We start from the raw sequence: 26706 nt of genomic DNA on the forward strand, positions 1-26706 counted from the left end.
TGATGTTTTATATAAAACGGAATTGTATTCTTCTTTTTAATGACAAAATAATTAAATAAATGATTGCCAACCTCTTGTATACTAGAATTCCCTGGTTCAAAAGTTTTGGTAAAATTACTCTGATTTTTGGGTAAAATATCAAAAACTAACTTTTTAAGGCAATTGAAAAATGACTATTTCGTTGATGATTCGATAAGTTTTTTCTAAAGTTGTTCAGTTAAGTTTTTTGCATGTTGTTCATCGGCCGAAAATCAACAAGTATACGTGTTCATTTTTTATCACTGATATTTTGTGTGTATTTAAATTCTTGTAAGAATTCAAGTCTTTTTTTTTGGTTACAGAATTGCATGGAGCATTTTCTCCCTTTCTATTTTTATACGACTAATCAAGTTGTCTTAGCTGCTTTTGCACATTCCGTATCCAAGTATTAGGTGTTTTACCTTGAAAGTTTTGTTGTTGTTTTTCTGTTAAATAAAAACTTCCGCAGCTACCATTTTGATGTAAATAACTTTTGATTGGATAAAACGAAGATAACACATTATAATTTTAATTTATAAACAGGATAAAGGAAATAGAACAAACTGCATGTCAGGTATAGTAAGTTAATTTTTACTGATTTATTTGTAAAAAATAAGTATTTAATCTATAAAAAGTAAGAAAATTTGACCTAACTTAGTTTTTTTAATTTGTGGAGATGGAGTGGAGAACAAAATAATTCTAACCTCGCGTTATGTAGTCTTACTGCTTCATTGTATTTATCAACAACAAAATGTATTTTTCTGACTCTGAATGCCCGTTGAAATTTTTTAACCAATCATATTCTGCAATGTACGAGGATAGTGCTTCATAATTGGCTTTGCTCCAAATATAATGTGGTGTTAACAAAGATGTTTTTATAGTTTATGTCTGTTCCCTTGTAGTGTTTAGCAGTAGAGAAAACTTTAATCTTCAGGCTTTTCGAGAGTAATATGTAGTAGACTAACATTTTTTAAAGTGTTTTTAGTTTAATGGGTAACTTTCGTACTTCCTGTACATTAACCGATGAGACTCCGGCTGAATTAAAAAAGTTACTTACAGCTATTTTGTTTTCATTGTCATTATTTGAAGAGGGGTAATTTGAGTGAAGAACATTTTATAAAAGCAGCAAGTATGGTAACTAAATAAAAATCATCTACTAGAAGAAAAAATATCAGATCCCAAAAGCCTAAATTCTCAAATAAAGTTGTGCCCCAAATTAGGACGTTTTCAAAATACTTGATTATTAAATCTGTTCTGGAAAAGGCGCATATATTCTAACGTTAATCAACATTTAGAGTCTGACGTGAAATAGAACATTTTTACTAATCAAAATAGCTTCAAATAACTATATCAAAGGAAAAAAAAACTTCCGAAAATGTTTAGTTTATGTACTTTAATTATCATGGACTTTATTAAAATATACTGAGGCTAATTTCTCATGACATAGCATTTCGGTACGAGCACTGAGTATCAAAACTCGAATTCTTAAATCAAAATTATTAGTACAAAGTCTCATTATTTATTAGCCATTCAATAAACACGAACAGGGTCAACCTTTGTTGCAAATCTTTTTTGTTTTGTTTTTACTCGAAAGAACCAATTTTAAAATATCATTTCTCTTTAACGAAGATGGTAATAAACTTGAACAAAATTACAAAAAAAGTATACTAACATTATTTTATTTGGTATATGTTTAACTTCGTCACTAAAAAATCAAATTTCATTGGAAGTCAATTAGAAATACTTAAAGAAATTATGAGTAGTTATGAGGGTAAAAGCAAAATAATACGGAATATAAGGTCTATTAGAAAGAAAAACAATTATTGTACGGTTTTATTGGAATTTATAGAATCAAATGAATTAGAACTAATCAATATAACTAAAGGTTCTTGTGCTACAATCTCAAAAATGTTACAGTTTTTTGTCCTACAATTTGACATATACAATACTGACAGCTTACTAAAATATTCTTAGACTAATCATATTGCTATTTTAAGGTATACATCTCTTATTTATTTGAAATACATCGTAATTCTTCCTATTTTTCAAAATGTTAGTGATTACTTGCCACTATTAATTTTAATTTAAGTTAAGGTTAGAATCAAGAAAATATAAATAAATTAACAGAAGATTTTAGCATTCTGTGATATGTTTGAAATAATCTTGACTCTACAAACTTATATAATTATCATTTGAATTCAGGTTTCTTAACCTCAATCTTATTGGTCAGTTTTATTAATCTTAATCTTATTGGTCAGTTTTATTAATTTTATTGGTCAGTTTGATTAATCTTCATTTTATTAGTAAATTTGAAAATGAACTTACTTAACAATATACTACTATTACTTACAATTGAGCGTGGGCTCCTGGAAAACACCTTAAGTTATCTAAACATTAAAAATCCAGATGGACTCCCGAATTAACACGCAGTAAAAAAATTATTTTATTTTTTAAAATGAGTTGAGACGGGATTCATAAAAGATTTAACATCTTCCAGCTTTAATTGCATCCTACTTGCTCAGATGAATTTTCTGAGCTGTCAAACAGCCCAAAACAATCACGTTTATCAACATTATATAAAAATGTAAACAAAAAAATTTCTGGAATGCTTTTAATTGTATAAAAAAGGATTTTAATCCAAAACTCTTTACAATAAATATTAAAAAAGATAAAGAAGTATCACCATATACAATTTTTTCAAAATGATAAAACAAACTGGCTAAATATGCATCATTGGTAAGCTTATCAATGATACATTAATGTCCTGAGGCTTCCTTGGAAGGCGTGAAATTCCTGGTTAAATGCTATTCTGCGGTGCTCTGTGGTATTACAGAGCACCGCAATTAATAATAAAAAAAATAATTAAGCATTATAACAACAGTGACTCTCCTTTTATTTTTTTGTTGTTGCTGATTTGGTAAAAAGGTGCTCTCATAAGTCCTTGTGGTCTTATCACGAGCATCGTGGAGCGTATAGCTAGGAAGTCCATTTTTCTTACTTATCCCTTCCTATGTCACTTATTGGGCTAGAGACGGCAGTGCAGCTGTTTTATACCTAGGTTCCAAATTAGTTTCAATTGCTTTTAAGCAAGAAGTGAGACAAGGATCGATTCTGTCACCTCACCTGTATAACATATACACTGAAAAACTAAAAAATTAATGAATTGGTATATATGCGGTAGTGGTGTAGTGGTAGAGCGCTCGCTTCATAAGCGAGAGGTTCCGAGTTCGATTCCCACCACGTCCCTGGTAGTACCGCGCTCAACTTGTTTCTCCGCGCAGCGGCCTTGTTCGTCAAGGTTCGTGTTTTGGAGTTATAGAGTTGAGAGAGGGTGATAACTACAAGTAGCCTCCTCATCTGTAGTGGCCTTCTCGGCTTTAAGGAGGTGAATTATAAAAAAAAAAAAAATATATCAAAACTTCGCTAGTGTTGTAACTTACGCTGATGACATAATTTTTTCAGCTCTACTCTATCGATCTTAGAAAGACTTATTAAAACGTGTAATATGTATAATAATTTAAACGGCAAAAAGCTTGATGCTGTCTCAACAGAGTTTTTACTCGTCGGAAAAAAATCAATAACTAACTGCACGATAACCCAGGCAACCATCAAATAATACCTCATGATAAACTTAATTATCGGGGTTTTACATGGGATACAAAAAAATCATTTGTTGCTACACTTAATTGAAATTAAACAATTATTCCAATGTTCACATAAATACAGTTTTATTTCGAAACAACGCGTTGTTTCAAAAATAGTTCCGTTGCAACTACTCTTGCTATTAAATGGAATAAAGCCTCATGTTTAAACAAAAACGAGTGAAAAGAACAAAAAAATTGCTAGATGAACTTGATAAAAACTGCCATTTTGAAACCGGAAATCTATTTAAAAATAAAATAGATATATTGTTGCTAATCAGATAAACTCTCGTTGTTGTTTTGTTATTTCTTTAAACAGCAATTAACTGATTTTCATTTTACATCCCAAGTATTATGTTCGTGAAAAATATTTGCCTAGCAAAATATATATTCGATGCTTTCATAAGTTAAATGATTTCGCTAAAACTTTTAAAACGGATATCACGGCATTACTACATTTGGATTTGTACGTTTACTGCAGAAAGATTCACTGCTTCAAAAAAAAATTTTTATAAACGCTATGCCAAGCTTATTAGCTAATGAAAGCTTACTGAATTTAAAAGATGCATCGTTCAAGACGTCTAAAGTAAAAGATGCTACGCGTTTAAGACTTCTAAAACACGTTTTGTACTCACCGGGATTGGACCAATTTGCAGCTAGAGACAAGAAATATAATTTCATTAGAACTTTTAACACGCTGTACTTTTAAGTTAGTCTTATTTAATTAAAATGTTTTAAAATTAAGTTTTGCTTTTATGAAGTTAGGATTAAAACTTTTTTTTTTTTGTACAAAAATTAAAAAATATATACATAAAAATGCTAGAAACAAATCAATAGTTTATTTTAAATTAAAACTATTATTTAATAAACTTTATAAAATTAAATAAGATTTTTTTAAAAAAAGGTTGAGCCACCTTAAAAACGATTGCGCTAGTTAACAGTTGGAATTTTACGCTTTTTGTAGTTTTGATGCTTTTGGATATCTTTAAATTTTTTTTAAACAATTCTAGCAAAGACTTAATTTAAAAAATGAAATAATTATTTGCGAAAGAATTACATGAATTAATAATAATTATAAAAATAACGGGCTTTACTCTTTAACCAAGAAAATATTGCAAACCTAGTCACGCACACTCCGTATCAAGGCCCTGATCGTGCTAGAAACAAATGCAGTCAGTTATAAAACATAAAACTTTAGATTTTGTGGAATATCTTTTTTGTTTTGTAATCATTCAAGATATGTTTCAATAAAAACTTCAATAAAAATTTACACTTCAATAAAAATTAAAACTTCTAAAGATTTTCATATTTATACATAAAACGTCAATTCATACTTAAAATGTCTTATCTATTGCCTTAAAAATTTTTTCTTTAGTTTATCATTGGTTGAAAACTTTGCAAACAGAAACAATCAAATCCATACAACTCTCATAAGACTATTCCTTGATTATTCAGTTCCAAATACATACAGTATTTACATTGTATATCAAGCATTGTTTTAACTATACAGCGGTTGTACCAACCATATAACGTATACAAACTATACAGCGGTTGTACCAACCATATAACGTATACAAACTATACAGCGGTTGTACCAACCATATAACGTATACAAACTATACAGCGGTTGTACCAACCATATAACGTATACAAACTATACAGCGGTTGTACCAACCATATAACGTATACAAACTTCAACGAAGTGTATAAGCTTCAATAAAGTAAGCTTCAACGATACAATGCATACAGAAAATTTAAAGGCAATTGAAATTTGCAATGTTTACAAATGCTTTTTGTCTTTATTTCGTTTAATTAACTTCTTCGGAATACTGCGTTTCTTTTTATCGTACCTGCAAAATAAAACACATTGGAAAAACTCGAAAAATATATACATAAGTATTGAAAGCAGCTTAGATTTAAAATTTTTTTCTTTATTCAAACTAGTGACTTTGAAATTTTTATTTGGGGAACTTTAAACGCAATATAGCGACTACCCCATTTTTAATGCAAGTTTTCAAATAAGACATACTGAATAACTCTTATAGATTGATGAGAATCAGTCTTGATCATGTAAATATAATTCGCCATTGTAGACTGATCACCATCAGTGATTCCAACACATGCTTGGGTGTTTGTTGTGGAACAAGTTTGAAGATCTTCTCCGATGCACATTTTATCTTTTGCTTGACCATCCTCTTTGTAACGCCCTTCATCAGGACCAGAGTAGCAGGCACCTAGAAAAAAAAGTCTACTATAACAAAGATGAATAAAGAAATAATCATTTTGTAGTTAGTTTTGTTTTGTAGGTCCTAAATTATATCTTAAAACTGTATTCCTACATCACAATTAGGTTAACTTCCCCATCCACCACCCCCTCTTGTCAGACTTGCAAACAGGTTTTAACTTTTAAGTAGGTTATTTTAAGTAGGTTTTTTTAAATAGGTTTAATTTTAAGTAGGTTAAGGGTTCATTCATTAAGTACTTACGTTTTTAACCTACCTACCCAACATAAAAATAGAAAGGACCCTCTCTTCCCCTCCAAGCGTACGTACTTTATGGACGAACCCTAACTTTTAGTTTTAAAGTAATAAAAAACAACTTATTTTTTCTGAAAAAAAAAAAAAAAGAAGCTTCATTTTAATCATAGTGTCTTGCAAAAAATACAATTTTAATTTAAAGTTGTATTTTTTGCAAGACTTATTTTTCCTAAAGGAAAGAACTTTAAAAGAAATAGTTTTTTTGCTAGAGACTTTCATAGTTCTAAAGAAGATGCTGTTATAAAATCTTATTTTATTTGGGTACAGGTCGTAAATATCAACTAAATTCAGTACAGTTTTTTTTTAAAAAAAGAAAAAAAAATATGATGAAAAAAAATAATATACCATATTTTTGAATACCAAATGTATACCATCCACGTTTTTCTGTTTCAACTGCACATTTGCAAACTACATTATTGACATAAGCAGCCCAATCACCATGTTGTTCTGCTGAACCTTCATCATCAAATAAAAGCACTGGAAGAGGTCTTGGAACCTGTTGTGCATCACGATAGCATCCTAACTTTACAAGATTTGTTCCAATTGTAAAATTGCAATTTGATTTTTTTTCTGTAAAAAACAAAAAAAAAAGAATTACTTCATCACAGAAATTAATTCATGATATGGAACAAAGAAAAAGTTCATTGATCCATGGTGTATAAAAAAGAAACGCAAAAATTGAACACGATTGGGATTTATTGATTTAATACACAATATTGTCTTCAATGAAAATTAAGTATTGTTACAGGTGTCAATTTCTTTAAATAATAAAATATCTAGAGGAGTAAACCTTTTCAGTTAGACCTCGACAGGAAAAAATCTGGAATACATTTTCCCTTATTTTCCTCTTAATTTTGCTTATAGCTGAGTTGTTTCTAATTTTTTTTCAAACTTTTTTTTAATTTTCTATGAGTGATGAGTGAAAAAACTTAAAAAACAAATATATTACAAAAATTTATACCTAAACTTGCATGTATAGAAAATGTTGTGGAACCCAGAAAAACTAAAAGTTGAAAAAAATTTCCAGAATTCTGTAAATATCTGGAAAAGGATAATCCCTGGGTCTAAAAGTGACCTTACTCCTAGTTTAAGGTAAGCCATGTCTAACAGAGACAGATTAGTCTACTCTAGTTTCAAAAAACATCTTGCTATTTTTCACATATTGGAATAAAAAGCATAAAATTGAAAGATATAAAACTGAGAGAGCATAAAATGGTTTTCAGTATTTTAGATTTTTTTTTGTTGCTTATTTTCTAAAATTTCATTAAAAAAATAATTTCTTACAGTTTCATTAAGAAAACAATTTCTCAACAATTTAAATGTAATGTTTAAAGGCAAAAATATACTTTAGCATTAATAAAAATTTATTCTACTTTCTACACAATATTTGAGAAGACTCTGAAAAAATTTTTCATTACCTGATGAATTTAGAGTAGGAGTCGCAACAGTAGGAGTTACAATGGAAACATTGATACCTGCTGGTGATATTGCATAATGTGTTTGCTTCACAGTAACTGTAATAAATAAAAATTGAATTTTTATTTTTATAATATTTTTACTACAATTATTAATTACAATAATAAGTATAAGAAAAAATTTATTAGGAAAATTTTGGTAGGTACTAAATGGAGCTAAAATATTTTTGTTTGGTCTTAACTGATATTAAAGTGAATACATTAAATATTTTCATAGAACTTTTTTTTAACAACTATATTTACCAAATAAAAACTTTTTAGCAACTTATAATAATTAACATAATTTATATTAGCAAATAAGACGAAACTTAATTTGAATACAATCAAAAAAAATTTTGAACTTTTTTTTTTGATTGCCTTAAAATTACAAAATTTGTTCATAAAAATTTGTTTGTAAAATTTGTTATAAAAGTTAAGCATTTTTGTAACTTTTTTCTAGTTTTTTACTTTTTTGAGACAAGTTTTTTACTTTAATTTTTTTATCTTCGAATTGAAGTGTAAAATTAATGACATCAATAATTTACTTTTTTTCTCTCTACTCTGAAGCAAATCGTTAAAAAGATTTTTTTTTCCTACACCCTCTGATTAAAATCATTTAAAAGGATTTTTTTTTTCAGAAAATATTTACAAATAAAAACAAAAGTTATATCGAAGATTAATATACATAAGATAATACAACATAAGATTACAGAAGTTAATATACATAAGATAATACAACATGTAAGATTACAGAAGTTAATATACATAAGTTGATACAACATATTACAGAAGTTATTAAACATCTTACTATTCTCAATTTTTAAAGTTTATTATAAATTATTAAAAATGTTTTAATACAATAAAATGTGTTATGTTTTAAGAAATATGATTTTACCAAACAAAGTACACTTTAACATAAAGTATATTTAAAAGGATCTTTACATAAAATTATAAACAAATAAAATTTTGGCAAAACTTTCAAAAACTTACAATTCTTTGCAACATAAAAAAAGTTTTAAACTACCTTTATCACAAACTGGATCTTTAATGCCTGGACCAAATCTTGTTCCAGGTATTTCCTCTCCGGAATTAGGATCCACACACCATTTATAACCAGTAGATCCATGTCTTTGTAACACTTGATATTTGCCATTTGCTTCGCATTGAGGTACATATGCTCCGGTTACTTGTTGGTTTAAAGAAGCTCTTTCAAGACAGGTGGGCACTGAATGAAAAACACAAATAAAAATAACGTTTAAAAGACTTAAATGAATAAAAAAAGTTATTTCGCTAGTAATAAGTAAAACATAAAACCTGATGTTGGCTTTGATGTAGGAGGAGGGGTTAAAACAGGAATGACAACAAAATCTGGTGATGGCATTGCTGTAGAAGCTACAGAATTACCTGTAATAAACAAATGTATATACATATATACAAACATACCTACATACATACTCTTGATTCCTTAATAAAAGGAAGGGGGGAGGGGCAATTATTAATTTTTTTAAAATTCTCCCACCCACCCCAAGCTTATAAAGATCCCCCCTCCCTTTATTAATTTTTACTTGTATCAACAAAAACTTTATACCTAAAAACTAAAAAAAAAAAATCAGTGAAAATCGGCCTTAAAAATTAAAAAACATTTATTTCATTCACTGATAAAAACATAAACTTTCAGTGTAAACAGGTTTTAAAAATCCTAGACCTAGTAAATATTGATTTGTTGAAAATTAGCTTTTGGTTTAGTTCTTACCAAAGCATAAAACTTATATCAGCATATTAAATCCTATTAAAATTATGATATAACAGCTGTTAGAAAATTCGTATTTGATCGCAAGTCACGCTAGAATTAAATAGTTTTAAGCGTGTTTTGTAAAAAATATTAGTTTAGATTTATAAACTACAATTTTTTATAAAAATACTTATATTGTAACATGTGTGTGTATGTGTATACATATTGTGAATTTAGGTCACTATGTACTATTATATGGTCTAAAAAATTTTTTTATTTATAATAAATGGACATTTAAACAATCATATATATTTACTGAAGCAAATATATATGTACATATATTTATGCAGTAATTTTAGATCTTAATACATTCTGCAACAACAAGGGGTGCATTTTTTCAAAACTCTAACCTACTGCAATTTCAGTTTGATATCATCAGTGACATATGAAGTTCATGGTAGAAGATATTCAAATCTTGTAAGCTTATAATTCTAATCTTTAAAAAAGTTTTGAAAATTAATATAAAGCAAGAATTTTAAAAATCATAAAAGTTAAAGTCAAAACTTAAAAAAGTGTCTTAAATCTTTTAACTAACTTTTCAAGTCAAAAAACAGTTTAAAATCACACTTATACTGCAGACTATTATTATTAAATTATTTTGTTCTTGTATCTAGTACTACAGACTTATATCGTCACTGATAACTTAGATCATCAGTTCTAAGATATCAGTGACAATCAGTTCAACATCAGTTCCAAGATATTAGTGACCCTCGTAATTAGGGCAATATTAAAATAACTGCCGACCCATAAGTGTTTGAGGTCAGTATAAAATTGCCAACCTCGTTTCAATGTTTTATGGTAAGACCTTTGTATCAAATCTTTTTTGCCCGCCTCTTAAAGATTGAGGTTTGCAAATTATTGTCAACCTCATTTTTCCTAATTCTGAGGGTTGGTGACAATCAGTTCAACATCAGTTCCCAGTTATCAGTGACAATCTAACTCTGTAGTATAAGATACAAGAACGAAAGAATTTTTAGGAACATAATAACTTTCATATTTTTTTAATTTTTAAACCAATGGGGATTAGCACAAAAAATACCTAAGCCATATTTTTTTTGTAAATATTGTAGAATAATTTTTTTGTTGTTGTTCTTTTTTCTACATTTGTTTTTTAAAAGTCATTACGGTTTTAGTGCTAAAAATTCAATTTTTTGATGCTAAGACCTTTAGGCCAATCATATTTCTGGTTTCACTATCCCTAAAAGGTCAAAAACTATGGCCAACAAGTAGATTCAAACAATGGCCAACAAGTAGATTCAAACATTTGCCACACAAGTAGATGCAAATAATGACCAAACAAATACATGCAAAGCCAAATACATGCAAAGTCAAATAGATGCAAAGCCAAAGTCTATGACTAAACCTAAAAATAGATAACAGCAGAGAAATAGAAAAAAAAAATGATTAAAAATGATCATCTAAAGTAAAAGAATATTTTCTTTAATTACTACTTAATCCAATCCATAAATGCTTATAATTAAAGTTCTTACTTTTGTTTTAATATACAATGTTATTCACATGTGTGTGGCATTCATGGTGTGTTTAAAATACATAGGCTAGTTAATTGTAGACTTTAACATAATTAATTTATTAAATAATAATAATTAGTTAATTAGGCTTTAACATAATTAACATAATTAACATTATAATGTTTAACATTTAAACATTAACAGCTCATCGTTATAGTCATTGTTTTGATTCTGATTTGTTTTTTTTATTATATTATATATATAAAAAAAAATCAGAATCAAAACAATGACCATAACTACACTTTACTAACTGTTGTTAATATATTATAAATTAATAATCTATGAAAAAGTTAATATTGCTTTCCTTAGGGAAAGCACACTTATCCACAGCACACATATTCTATGGTGATAAACAAAAACGAGAAGCTTTAATAGAAGATTACAAATGACAAATAATTTTTTAAAAAATTAAATGTTTTTAAAAATGTTTTTGTAAAAATAACATTAGCTCGCAAAAAAGTTAGATTTATTTTTTAATTTAAGAAATCTTTTTTTTTGAAGGAAACTATTTGGCAATTATTTGGAAGCTCAAGAGTATGTGCATAGCAATTATTTGGAATATCAAGAGTATGCACTATTATCTTGAGAGTACCAAAGCAAGAATACCAATTTTCTTTTGGTACTGAAAACCTGATGCTGGTTCAGCTTAAATCCCTGGCTCTTCTGTGTTATGCATTGAGGTTGCTATTAATGTTGAATTAATGTTTAATTAAACATTTATTAAAAATTTTCAAACAAATGATTGGTGATGTTTACAGAAAGAAAAAAAACCTCAACAAGAGCTGTACAAACAATAAGCTATTTTTATTATTTAAATTATTTTTATTATTTAAATTACCAAAGCTAATAAAAAAAAGCAGTTATGGTCTGTGGTTTTTTATGAAAATATTTTGAGAAAAATTTGCTACTGCCTTTGACTCTTTGAAAGACAACTTACTTTCCAACTTTCTTTTGACTCTTTGTAAGTGAGACAACTTACTTTCCAATTTTCTTTGGCTACACAATTATATTTTAATATAATTGTATAGCCAAAGTACATTAAGTAACACAAATATAAGTTTATGCAGAACATTTTTTTGTGAACGGACAAATAAAGTAAGTTCTTTGTTATTATGTTTCTGGGTTCCTTGATACAATCACTCAATTGATAATATTTATGAATAACTATTTACACAAAGTAAAAATTAGTATTTACTTGCATACTTGCAAAGCATGGAATACAATGTTTTACCTAAATTAAAGACCACTTTTTTGATAATTTCTTTTTCGGAACTGACATTTTACAACTTTTTGAACTTTTTTCTAGACTTTTTAACTAAAAAAATCTCTATATGTATTTGAACTTTGCATAATCTGTACAAAAAGTGACTAATGGCGCATGCATGATCATATATATACACAATGCAGACCTAACTCAAAATTAAACTAATAATTTCAGTTACCATTATGGTTTAACTATTTATGTTTGTGCTTTTCATAAATGTTAACAACTTTTTTTTTTTGTTATATTCTAAAATTTTTTAGAATATAACAAAAAAAATTTTAATTCTTAAAATTTGCTCTGACCAAAACCTCTTCAGTGTGTGTACACTTACTAAGTGTGTGTACGCCAATTATTAAAAACAAATTAAGTCTACCGACATTTAGCAAATAATAATCAAAACTTGATTATATTAAACTTTTTGTGCATGCATGGATGTAAGTAGGTTGTAAGCTAGATGGAGTTTCATTTGCTGTATTTTAACAGTGCCATATTAAAATACAGCAAATGAAAGTTTCAATTGACTATTAAATTAACATTTGGTAACCTGATAACACCTAAACAAGCCACACAAAAAAATACTCTACCAATTGAACATTTTGGGGGGATTTCCTTTATATTATGAGCAATTTTTAATTTAAGCAACATTTTTAAACACATGGCGACAATTTTTTAAACACAAGGTAACACATGAGGATATTTTACTAATTATAAAGCTTTTGTTTGTGAAAACTCCCTTTTTTTGTATTTTTAAAATGAAGTTTTACTCTTTCAATCATGTTATCATGGTACAAATAGAAACCTTTGCACTGTTCTCAACTTCAGCAAGTGACTCAAATGGTCTTCTCATAGCTCCTAAAATTACTTTAGTAACTTTGCAACTACAGTAACCATAGAGATTTTTAATCTTTAATTTTAAATTTTATAAATGATATTATTTTAATTAATAAAATAATATCATTTATAAAATTTTGTTCTAAAATCTAAAACAAATAATTAGAATTTAAGTTTTAGTAACTAGCATCTGTCATAAAAAATATATTTTGAATGAACTTATAAAAATTTTAGTGTCACTAAATACTATTAAAATACAATAAAATAATAAAATTAAAAACCCTAAGAAAACTCACTAAGCCAAGTTATTTTAATTGGAAAAAGCTATAATTTTCCTAACTTAGAATTTTAAAAATGTGCTCAATTAAAATTTCTGCAAAATATATTAGTATTGCTTTGCAAATCTAAATATACAGAAATAAATAAAAAGTAATCACTTTCATTAGTTTATTAAAAAAAAAAATTTCATTATACGTAACTAAAAAACTACAGTTAACAAAAATAACAACAACAAAAATTAAAAATAAAAAACCAACCTGAATAGCTTGTCTCACATTTTGGATCATTTTGGCCAGGATTAACACGAGTTCCTTTTATTTCAACACCTGTTTTAACATCAACACACCATCTTATACCTGTTGATGCATGAGATTGTAGAGGATTATAGTTTCCATTTTGATCACATTGTGGAATGTAATTACCCAACAAAAGCTTATTTGAATTAGCAACCTGTTTTGCAAAATCAGCTACCACAGAGCATGGTGTTCCGAGAGGAATTTCTTTAATTAAGAATAAAAAAATCATTGAAAATAAAAATGTTAATTAAAAAAAAAAAAACTTTATTCATAATACAACTTTTCATACTTTCAGTTGGTATAATTTCGGACTCAGAAATAGGAAATGCAGGTGTTTCTGATGGTATTTTTGTTTCCGAAGTTCCATCTACTTCTTGTTGAAAATGAATAGGTGATCCTTGAGTTACTGAACAAAAAAAGCTATCATATAAATACAATGCTTACAAATATGCATAAAATACTTTTAGATGTACACAGTGGCAGACAAAGAATTTTAGTTTTTACCCATTTAATTTTACCACATTATAAAAAGCGCACGACGCAAAACAAATAAAATCCGCAAAAGAGGGGAGGGAAGGGGTAGCTTCATTTTGTGAGTCTGAAATGTATAAAAATTAAGTAACAAGTAAGAAACAAAGTTAGGTTAAATAAATTTTTACTGTTTTTCATAAAACAGAAAATATATAAAAAGTTTTTTTTTGAGCTTTTATGACTTCATTTATTTTACTTCTGCTTTCTTGAGCATAGTCATAATAAATAGATTATGTGAATTTTTTGGTATAAACCAACTTGTTTAATGTCCGCTTTGTTTAATGTTTAAATATCATATTAAGACTAAGATAAACAGTTATTAGAAATAAACTCTTTAACATTTTTTTGTGTGTGTTTATTTTACGTTTTTAGTTCATCTTAACATTTAATAACAAGAATTTTAACATTAGAAATAAAAAGAATTTTAACATTAGAAACTCCAATATTCATGCGTATTGTGTATTCACATTAAAATAACAAACATTGTATAATGACAATTTTATCATTTTTAATTAAGAATATTTCCAAAAAAAATTGTATAAAATAAAAGCTCTTGTATAAAATGTTTAGCTTTATTAGATTAACTTGAAGTTTTTGTAAAACATCTGTTATATTTTAATACACTATAAGCCAAGTCTAAAACACTAATGACAACAGTTAAGAATCCGCTTTGTTAACAAAACTTCCATTATATGCTGCAAAGTAGTTTCAACTCAATTTTCAATAAAATTCAATTTATCCTACAAACTATAGCTTCAGCTAATCAAATCAAGAAAAATTGCAACCCCCTTAATACATTATTTAAAAGAAGTTGTTTTTTTAACAAATCAGATAGCTGCTTTCAGAGGTTAAGAGCCAATCATTTTGTTCACCTTTTTAAGCATACACAGGGTTTGCATATGCTGCAAACCCTGCAAACAAATCAGATTGAACCTTTATATAATCAACAACCAATTAAATTGTGCCGCTTCTTAAAAATTTGCAGTTACTGCTAAGCATAGCTTTCACTATAGAATTTGTATTTTTATTCTAAATTTTTAAATTGAAAAAAAAAAGTATTTTACTATTTTTTAAGGAAAAAACTTACCCTAAAGCTGACAATAAACAAATAATTTTTTTTTTAACTGATTAATGTAATCTGTCACTTGCAGAACATGACAGGGTTATGACAGGGTCTAAATCTGCCACTGGATGTACATATAGTGATTGCAGATACTTAAACAGCTTACCATTACAATTAAGTTGGCATTCTTCCAAACTTTTAAAATTGTTTTTATTACCCCCACATCCATTATAACTAAAACTAACACATTTTTCTTGTTGCCAATCATAATAAAAGCGTGGAAATAATTCAAAGCAACCTGACCTTTCCAAGTCAGGTTGTTCTTTCAAGCCTGAGTTTTGAGGTAGCAAACAATCAGGATTGGAAGCATCTAAAAATTTATAAATTTAATGTTTAAAGTATAATATATATAAATAAATATATAGTAATAATTTATAAGTAATAATTTATTACTTATGAATTATTATAAAAAGCTGTATTACTTTTAATTTCTGATAATATTAATGATAATGATAATAATAATTTTTATTATTATGTTTCATTATATTGTCAAAGTTTTTATCACAAAATATACATAATATCAATATAAAAAATTGTATACATGGACATTTTAGATTTCTGCCTGGACCAACTCTTGTCCCTTCTATTTCAGTTCCTTCATACTTGTGAACACACCAAGAATTTCCAGTAGAACCATGAACTTGAATCTCTCTATAATAACCATTTTCATCGCATTGTGGTACAAATGTACCAACTAAAATTTTTTTACTTGTTAGTTCTTTGAGACAATTTGCAGGAAATTCATTCTCACTGACTGATTTTCCTATAAATATTGGGAAAAATTGTAATGATAATTGGTTCACAATGTTTTTGTGTATGGTGTAGTGTATAGTGTATTGGCCATGAGTTAGTGTAAGAAGTATGTGTGTTAGATAGGTTGAACCAATGAAGCCAAAGTTTTATGAACTTTAGTTGTGTTTGAAACATTCAATCTGTTTAAGAAGTTTTTGCAAGTTGGGTACTATGACCTCCAATAAAATTGGTGGATACAATTCATCTGATTTTCAAGTGTGCAATTTAGAGAAAGTTTGTGATATAAAAATGTTTTTTTAAAGGTGGTGAGTGTGAGGAGTTTATTATGTTATGTCTACCATTTATAATGAATGCGTGTATTATGTGTAAATAAAGTATTTTATTACAAAAATTATTTAGTAAATAATATAAATAATAATAAAAAATAGATAATTTTTGGAAGCAGATTCATTATTTTATAGATACAAAATAATATTGAAATGAATGGAAAATTTAAAGCATATGTTATGTAGCATATATTTACTTTCGATGCTTTATAATATTATTAAAAAGTATAAAAAACTTTTTTTGTTGTAAGGAAAAAATACCTTGATCGCAACTTGGAACTTTTCCTTGTAACATGCTTCCTTTTATTAAAGTTCCTTTAACAATGTCAACACACCAATAATTTCCAGCATAGTTTTGGACTTGGTTGTACAAGCCATCGTATGTACATTCAGGAATATAAGGATTATTCTTTGATCGTGCGACTTCTCGCTCAATCAAACATTTTGATAAATCTAATTAAATCAAAAATATTACCATTTTTATAACACCTCCCAATATATGTATATATACATATATTGTGAAATACATACATACATACATATATACATACACATACTTGGGGCTATTCTAGGAAAATAATTTGGGCGGCAGTACCCCCCATGCCGAGTGCTTGAAGTCCTTAAAGCACAGAGCAATAATAAAGCAGCAAAAACACTAATCTAATGTTATCTTTGACCGGCCATTTCTCCCTCTCCAGGTTCATCAGGAAGGATAAAATTCTTTATCTTTGTTGTGTTTGCTATTCCAAAACCATGAAGACAGCATCTTCAACTTCATTTAAGGTTGCTTAATTTTTTAAATTTTTTATTTTGAGTTGTTACAACCCTTTCTCAAACCTTTAAACATAAACCTAAACCAATAAAACTGCTGCAAAAAGAACAAGAGTGTAGTAGAGATCAAACACAGTATATCTAAAAAGTTCAAGTGCTCCAACTCTACACTCCTATCACATTTAATTTGGTTTGCAAAATGCTGGATTTCCATCCTAAACCCAAATTCTCAACTAATTTAAACTAAACACTTTGACCAATAATTTTCTAACATTGCAGTAGTATGGAATCCATAAGATTGGAAAGTGTCTTTTATAAAAGTAAAATATATATATTTTTTAATTGCTATACTGTAGGCCTGTTTACTAGTTTTAAATTAAATATTTGAAAAATAATAAAAATTTAAATAAGAGAAACATAGCACATGTTTAAAAATATTCAGGACTCAAAGGTTCTTTTTATTTTAATACTTTTTTTATTTTAATACTTTAATAATTTTAAATACTTTTGCATTTTATAAGCAAGTAAAGCTAACAAGGTTTAATCAGACAAATTTTAGAACTAAAATAAAACTTTATTTATACTTATATATAACTATAAAAACATTGTTTTTACATTTTTGTCAAAATGAAAAACTCCTTACTTCCGCATGCTTTTTGACAGTCAACCAATGTTTGAAAATTATTTTCATTTCCATTACAGCCTCCATACATAAATGGTTCACATTTTAATGTCTCTTTGTTAAAATAAAAAGCCGAAACAGCCCCCTTGCATGGTCCAACTTCCTTCTGAGCCAAACACTTAGAATTAACGAGTATGTCTAAAAATATGAATGAGCCTCAAAGATCCCAAAATTCATTAATAAAAAATTTTTGTCATCAACAAAGTGGAAAAATTGAATTTTGGTATGTTAATTTTTTTTTTTTTTTCTTCGTATAAATGAAAATAAAATTTTAAATCTTGCTCATAAAGGATATCTGTATGAACACACCTCCTGAGATTAGAATGCCACTATATTCAAGAAGAATACTCTCTCAATTATTCAATAGTTTTCTTAAGAAACTTTTTAAATGAACCAAATTTCCAATATCTTTTGCTTTAGCATTTAATGATAATTTATTTAAAATTATTTAAAACTTTATGCTGCTTATATGTTTTTAAATGGTTATTATAGCTGTATATTTATATGGTTGTATATTTATATGGTTGTATATTTATATGGCTGTATATTTATATAGCTGTATATTTATATGGTTGTATATGGTTGATGCTAGTTACATTTTCTAAATTTTTAAAACTTTTAAAATATTTCAACCTAAAATGTTCACAAGTGCAATTATGGTTCATTTAGCTTTTAAAAAACATATCTTAACATTAACAATACAAACCTGAGCAGTGTGGTTGTTTTTCTGCGCCATCAGTGATAGTTCCTTCAATTAACTTTCCAGTGAATCTGTCAACACACCATTTAAAACGACCTTCATTGCCAATTTGCAAGGACTCATACAAGCCATCTTTGGGATTGCATTCAGGAATATTTAGATCAGGAATTTTTTCTGAAAGTTTTAACTTTGATGCTCTGTCTTTTAAGCAAGACGTGAGATTTGAAGATTGAGTATCATCTGGAAAAAAAAAAAGGAGATAATGACAATAGCTAATACAAATACAAGTTTTTAAAACAAAATATGATTCCTTGCCTTTAATTTCACAGTTTGGCAAATCTGATGAGTTTCCTTCATCTTTTGTTGTCCCTTCAATAATATCACCTGTGTTTGGATCAACACACCAGTAGTATCCTGTACCTTCATGGTGCTGAATTTTATTATATTTTCCATCACTGTTACAATCAGGAATAAATACGGGAACAGCAGTTGGTACCTTACTCTCAACTAACCATGTTGCATGCATTTTTTCAAGAAGGCATTTAGATTGAACAGTGACAGTAGAATAAGATAATCCTGAAACAATTTATCAATAAAATACTCAGAAGCAAATCAGCAAATCATATTTTTAACTTTGTTGAAGTGTAACAAATAATAACAAAAAAATTATGTTCGAGTTTCATTTGCTCTTGAATTGTTGAGTTGAATTCTTGAACTAATAGCCATTAGCTCTTGAAATATTTCTTTTGTTCAAGATGATATTAAAACAAAATTGTAATTAGTAATATTTCATTTTCTTAACATTGTTTTTTGTCATTGTTTTAATTTGTTGTATTTTATCTTAATAATATTTATAATTTTAAAATTTTATACAAAAAAGAAAGTTTAAAAATAGAAAGATATATAAGAAATACAAGAATGCTTCTAGTGTTAAGCAAACATATCTTAAATAAGATGAGTAAAGAAAGCTTAATTCAAAAGTTTTTTATAATAGAAATGAGTCAATTAACTTTTTAAAAATTACTTGAAAGTTTTACCTTGTGGAGTTGTACTGATAACTGTCGCAATTCCACAGTTAACACCAGTTGCAGCAGGTGTGGGAGTAGTGCAGTCATTATAATCAACACCTGTTAGTTAATATAATAAAAATTTATTACTAAAAAATAGTTAATTAAATAATTTAGTAGACTTTTCATTTTGAGAGCATTAGAAATCAAAACAGAATTTATGCTTTAAATGGTTTCAATGTGTATATCTAATATGTTAACATACTTTGAACTAACTTAAAATTTATATAAAATAATAAAGTAATTTCCAAGTTTTATTAATATATCCATATTAATTACATAAGATAACACCTTTTTTTTTAATTAAATTTCCAAGTTGCCTAAAAATTTTATAGCTATTATTAAAAAAACCTGAAATTAAAATGCTGTATTTGTATTTATAAACACCAGCAACAGCAGGTGTAAGAATAGTGCAGTTGTTATGATCAACATCTTATAGTAAACTTAACAAAAACTTTTTACTAAAAAACAGTTTATATCTTTCTACTAAAAATCTATCAATTGGTATATATCAGTTAATATATACCAAAAGATATTTAGGTGATAAGACTATGGAGTGTTGATAATACGAAATCAGATGGTTCTGATAATGCATGATAAGAGCTACCAATGCATTAACTTCTCAATGCAACCCTTTTAAATAAAAATTTTTATTCTTTATCCTTCAACAATGTAAAAATATACACTTAGTATAAATCTTTTAATAATAAAAATAGTATATACTCTAAAAACTTGAAATTAAAAAAAATTTACTTTTCGTAGTTGTTGACGGAGTTGTTGAAGTAGTTGTTGACGGAGTTGTGAAAGTACTACAATCACCTCCCTGACTGCTTGGTGTAGTAGTTACACATGGTGGTTTTGTTGTTTTCACACATCCAGGATTGATAGGTGACGGAGTTGTGCAATCATTGTCAATATCTAAAAAGAACATAAAATATTTATATAAACATAATTTTTTTAAATCTAAATATTTTTTTTACATTTTGCATTTTTTTGACCAAATATATTAAATAATATTGAATGTGCAAATAATTAAAATCTAATATAATTAAGAACTAATACAATTATAAACTAATATAATAAAGACATAATAAAATAAAAATACAAAATGAAAAACATAATACAACATCTACTTACTAAAGCATACAGCATCATTTAAGAATGATTTTCCAGACTCAACAGGTTCACCAGAAAGTTTGAATATATGCAACTTACTACTGGCTACTTCATGAAGAGTACTCTCATGAGAATCATTATTCACTTGAACAATGTAACTTTCAACTGATACAAGACGATGACTTTTTATAAGATTCTATAAAATATAAATTTAAAATTAATGAAGTAAAAATTTAATGTTTTAAACATGGGGTTGGCCATTACAACAAACAAAGGGGCTACTTTGTCCAATAATTTCACTTTGACTAAACTTTTAATTGTGTTATAAAATTAAAAGTGTAGGCAAAATGCATACATATTTTAATTTATAGGCATATAAAACCCCAGGTTGTAAGCCAAACGAGGGCGCAAGTCAATTGGAGCAAAAATATATTGTTATTTAACATGTTGTATTTTTGTAACTGTAAATAAAATTAAAAATCAAACATTCCTTTTTACATGTTAAAAGTATATTAAACATTTCATTGCAGTATATTACTTTTAAACTTGTTTTATTATAATTTTCCATGCAAATAACCAGCAAATTTATTAACTTATGGCAAGAGGGTCGGCACTGGCCATATAGTAGGGTAAAGGAGCACAGGGTCTTTGAAAGTGTCAATGGCGCCCAGGTCAAAAATGAAGAGCGACGTCTATTTCAAACCAAGAAATTACAAAATTTTAAGTTGTATGCAGTGATTATTTATTTATGATACAGCACATTGGATTTCTGCATTACTATTAATTCTCTGGATTGAGAATCTGTTCATTAATTAACACTGAAATATTCAAAGTATTAGTTTTAAAACCAATAAACTAAAAGTCAATAAACAAAATCTTCGAGAAAGGTAAAAAAGGTGCTAAAAAATGAATTTTTCAAGTTTTTCTGGCCGCCCAAATTTTGATGATGTCATCTTAGCTTACCTTTTCAACCAAATCTTCTTTAATTGAAATAATCAAAAGATCAGTAACGTGACCCTGGGTAATGATCAAACAGAAAGAGTTTTTAACAATCTTCACTAAATCTTTACTAAACGATGACAACAACTTCACCTTCAACAATAGTAAACAACCGGGGCTATGGCCGGGGCTAGGTTTGATAACACATAGCCATGACCAGGGCTAGGTTTATGATCAGGGCTGCATTAATATTAATAGATCCTATAAAAATGTTATCTTTAATTAAAATTTATGATATGAATTTTATTTAAAAACAATATTTTATAGGATCTATCAATTTTAATGCAGCCTCGGCCGGGTTTATGACCGGGGTTGCATTTATATTGATAGATCCTATAAAAGTATTGTTTTTAATTATAACTCATATTATAAATTTCAATTAAATGTAACATTTTTATAGGATCTATCAATATTAATGCAGCACTGATCATAAACTCATCCCCGGTCGCGGCTATGTGTTATCAAACCTGGCCCCTGCCATAGATCCGGTCGTTTACTATTCAACAACTGATACACAAACAGTGTTGAAAATCTGGAGCATGATGCAAGTGTATAAAATAAGGTGTTCAAGTTTCTTCTTAAAGATTTGATTGAATAGCTGCAGTGGATTTCCGAACTTTGAAAATAAATTTTTGTTTCGTTAAAAAGGCAAACTTCTTCAATGATATCCTCTTTATTCATAACTCTTGGATAACACCATGCAAGCTCACAAGCTTTATTTTGAAAGATCATCATTATCTAACCAGGTGAATGAAAACATATTGCCTACCATCATGTTTGCCTCAAATATCAAATCAATCTGCTGGATCAGACTATCTAAACCAAAACTAAAAACATTTACTTCGAGTTCTTTTGTTTTGCTGTGGAAATGAGATGTACTTAATGCCTCATTATGAAAGCATTTCAATTTAAAATTCTTATTTATCTTTTAGCAGATGTCTAATGAAACATAATGCTCCCTGGTTAGATCCAGGTTTTCTGAGGTATGTTTTAGAGGCGCCTTTTTTTTAGTTACCCCAAGAAGTACCTATGGTCTTATCACAGAGTGTCTCATTTCTAACCATTCTCAAGAGATCGATTTGAAATGAGGTGCTCATAGAAGGCTTCAAAGCCAGAGTTCTCATGCTTCTGTGGCAAGCGTGCTACCCATAAATTAAATTATATAAATTATAAAAATCCTTTTTAAATTATCAACCCACTTTGTTAACCTTTAACTATCAACTACAAAACAAAATAAATCAATCAAATTATCAATCAACTTGTTTAACCAAACACTAAATAGATCAACATCAATACTAATCCTAACCGTAAACTAAAAGAATCACTTCAGCAAGTTTCGCCAAGGCATCGAATTGAAATTTCGACATTTCCACAAGCAGTTTGAGCAATAAATTGTTTTTTTTCCTGTTGGGTTTAAAACCAATCTTCCGTCAACTTTACATCCGATGCAAAAACTCAGGTACTTGATAACTGGCCGGGTCATGGTGGAGGCAAGGCATAAAAATGTTATACTTGCATAAAAAATGCGACGCAATAATTATTTCTTTTGCTTCAGCAGTCAATTAATTGAAAAAGTAATGCTTTTATCAAGAAATTGTCAACAAATGTTTTGTTCGCTTCACCTTTTTCAACAATTTCTTCGCTTACCCATGAATTGCACTTGACAAACTTGTTAGTGCTATCAGCGTCGGCTGCTTCAAAGCTAATTTTAATCAGCTACCATTATAATTACCACCGCCCATCGTCTTCCGTGCAAACGAGCTCGAACTTGCATGGCAAACTGTTTATGGGCTCAAGAAATACGTCCAGTTCCATCTGTTTCAACTGCAACGAAACCCTTTTTTGTTTTTCATAAAAATAGTTTATAACTAATTATAGAATAGAATTTAGGACTTTGTGAGGGTAAGGAGTAAGCTTTGTGAGGGTAAGGAGTAAATAATGCTTTTGTACTATGTTATACTAAATTTGAATTCATCGTCTGGTTTTAATTTTGTTTAATATTCTTTAAGTGCTCGAAAGTTATGACCACGTAAAGTTTACACTCTCCCCAAAATAAAAGAGTCGTAAAATTTACATTAAAAAATAGTAAGGACGCTCATGAACAGTGTTGTAAAAAGGTAAAAGTTATCTACAAGTTTTACTGATTTCTTAGTTTGAGGCGTGATTTTTGAAATCAATACACGTAAAAAAAAGTCAACAACTAGTGACGTATTATTTTTATGTTATGTCACTAGGTACCTATGAAAAATACAAAAAACTTAAAACTTAAAATTATTGTGTTTTCTCAGGTAGAGAAAAACTGCAACCAAAAACCTTTACAGCATAAACAAACTGGTAAAACACTTAGGTTTTGCCATTAACCAATACATGAGTACACGACCTTGATCCCAAAAGAAAGTGCGTAAAATTTAAGAATAACTAATTTGATATACCTCAGTGGTACTAATTCGGTTTATGACTTCGGTTTTGATAATACCAATTAGCTAAAGCCGATTTAGTATTATTAAAACCGTATGTATGTATATATATATATATATATATATATATATATATATATATATATATATATATATATATATATATATATATATATATATATATATATATATATATATATATATATGTATGTATGTATATATATATATATATATATATATATATATATATATATATATATATATATAATATATATATATATATATATATATATATATATATATATATATATATATATATATATATATATATATTTGAGTTTGAATTTTAAAGAGCCTTTTAGAAAAGTGTGACCTATAGCCTAACGTCTTCAATCTTGTTTGAGTCATTGAATTTTTAACTTTCCAACCAATCAAAATTTTGTAATTAAAAAGAATTCCATGAAATTTTTGAATTACTTTTAAAGTTTTTATCTATTTTTTGAAGTAGAAGAATAAACAAAATAAGTTGCGTACATAAGGTCTTATATGTATGTGGTTTGTTTGTTTATTTTGCCGTTAAATAGCATTTACAATTTAAAAGTATATAAATAAAACACTGGCGAGGCGTATAAAAGGCAATATTTTGTCTTATCACCGAGCCCCAATTCGTATTTACAATACAGTAAAATATTTATACTTTACAATTGGTTTATTGAAAACTATAAATGTAAAATAGATAACAATTAGTTTAAGAAATACTTCAAGAACAATAAACATGTTAGGAGTAATAATCAAGTAAACAAGAAAAAGTGAAAGTAAAGAAAAAAAGAGAAATAAATAAATCAAAGAGCACGTATTTTCAAGAGCTGTAATTTATACGTATACTATACAACTCAGTTATAAAAAATATAAAAGTAAAATATATTACAGTTTGTAATTATTTTAAATTATTTTAAATTTTTCGATGAAACTTTTAAATTAGTTTTAAAGGGTTTTTTTTTTTTTTTGAAATAAAAGAATTAAGAAAATTAGTTGCGTACATAAAGTGGTTATTACTTTTAAATTATTTAAAGAACAAAAATTATAAGCATATTTTATAAACACTGCATTTTTAATTTAAACAAAAGGTGCGTGCAATGTGCATGATTTTGAAGACCTCATTTTATTTTTGCATAAATCTTCCTATAGAACCTTGAATAAACTATTTTGTTGCGTATGTTTTGTGCAATTTTTTTTTTTTTAATTTGATTATTATTCGCATTAGTTACGTAACACTATTGCATAAGTTATGCACCATAAGAATTTAAATAAAAAGAGTTTTCCATATGGCATGAAAAAAATTTATTAAACGTAAAATAGAAATTTCAAATGTAAGTCGATTATTTATTGGCTTTGTCTTATGTGAAAAGTATCGAATCAACATTAATAAAATACCGCGAGTTTAAAGACCAGATTTACTTTAAAATGTGAGTTTAAAGACCAGACTTACTTTAAGCGACTCCTCGTCTTTGTTTGTCATTTTTCCATCCGTATAAAGAACCATAATTTTTCTAACGTTTTCTCTTTGAGGCGTTGCTGAACCAAAGAGCTCAATAGTCCTTTGCAATGCTAGATTAAGCCATGTTTCGCCATTTTGTGGCCTTGCTCGTAAACTTTCTAATGCGTTATAAACTTGTTCTTCTGTATTTTCATTATCAACAGTTTTGTAGACGTTGGCTACAGCACTAAAGTCAACAATGCCAATTCTTGTGTGTTGTTCACTGACGTTAAATGTAGAGGCAAAGTATTGTGCATGGTCTATAATATCGTTCCATTCCTTTTGCACACTTCCAGATGAATCAATTACAATAACAATGTCAAGAGGAATTGGACATAACGGGGCTGTTACAAAACTTGAAGAACTTTCTAAATTAATATTGCATACACTCTACATTATGTTTTCTAAAAACATTTTAATGCAACAGTATAACTAAAGAATTCGTAAAATATTTTTTTTTATTTAGCGTTTAGAACATGCAAGCCCTAGTTTTTGTACAAATCATTTTATACTTCTTTAAGGTCTGAAGACATTTTATAAAAATTTCAGAACTTTTCTTACCAGTTATAGTGGCCAACGGAAAATTAAAAACTTGCAAAATAAAGGTTGCAAATACAGAAAATTTAATTAACATTTCCGTACTTATTTACTCGATATTAGCTCCTTTATAACTGAATTAAAAAATAATATGCAACCATTATTCTCAATGCCATTATCACTAGGCTAGCGTGCTAAATTATGTACTCTGATGGTTTAAACAATAGATTTGTGCGCGAAATGCAATCAAATACATTATTAATGCACGCATGGTTGCGTATTAATTTATTTTATACCTAGAGCTGCGTTCAACCCGAACTGCAAAACCGATAGAGTGAAAAAAGTATGCCTAACTATTACAGGGTATCTTTTACTTACTACATTCTTTTAATTATGATATTCCGAAAAAAACCTTGAAGAGAAATTTTTTTTGGACTTAAAAAACTTCTTATCTAATTCCTATATCGGCTGTTTAATTAAACTTGTACAGTTTTTTCTTCTACTCA

At 27.7% G+C, this 26706-nt stretch overlaps 1 protein-coding gene across 2 annotated transcripts; it reads right to left on the reverse strand.

Annotated features, from left to right (window-relative positions):
* Positions 1-4852: 4852 nt before the first annotated feature.
* On the reverse strand, positions 4853-26465 carry LOC100208971 (uncharacterized). Of its 2 annotated transcripts, XM_065788306.1 has the most exons (19): positions 26225-26420; positions 25616-26031; positions 20732-20906; positions 20348-20512; positions 19565-19654; positions 18843-19103; positions 18534-18767; positions 17789-17965; positions 16636-16827; positions 15837-16058; positions 15402-15605; positions 13931-14047; positions 13603-13845; positions 8965-9054; positions 8675-8875; positions 7615-7710; positions 6542-6766; positions 5689-5893; positions 4853-5509 (listed from the first exon to the last, which is right to left on the reverse strand). In XM_065788306.1, exons 1-19 carry the CDS (start codon positions 26295-26297, stop codon positions 5440-5442), a joined length of 3456 nt encoding a protein of 1151 aa, XP_065644378.1. In that variant the 5' UTR covers positions 26298-26420; the 3' UTR covers positions 4853-5439. The 2 variants fall into 2 exon arrangements, with proteins under 2 accessions (XP_065644378.1, XP_065644379.1); XM_065788307.1 differs by lacking the exon at positions 17789-17965 and having other exon boundaries at positions 26225-26465.
* Between the last annotated feature and the right edge of the window lie 241 nt (positions 26466-26706).

Source organism: Hydra vulgaris, chromosome 01, assembly GCF_038396675.1.
Source record: "Hydra vulgaris chromosome 01, alternate assembly HydraT2T_AEP".
Lineage (NCBI taxonomy): Eukaryota > Metazoa > Cnidaria > Hydrozoa > Anthoathecata > Hydridae > Hydra > Hydra vulgaris.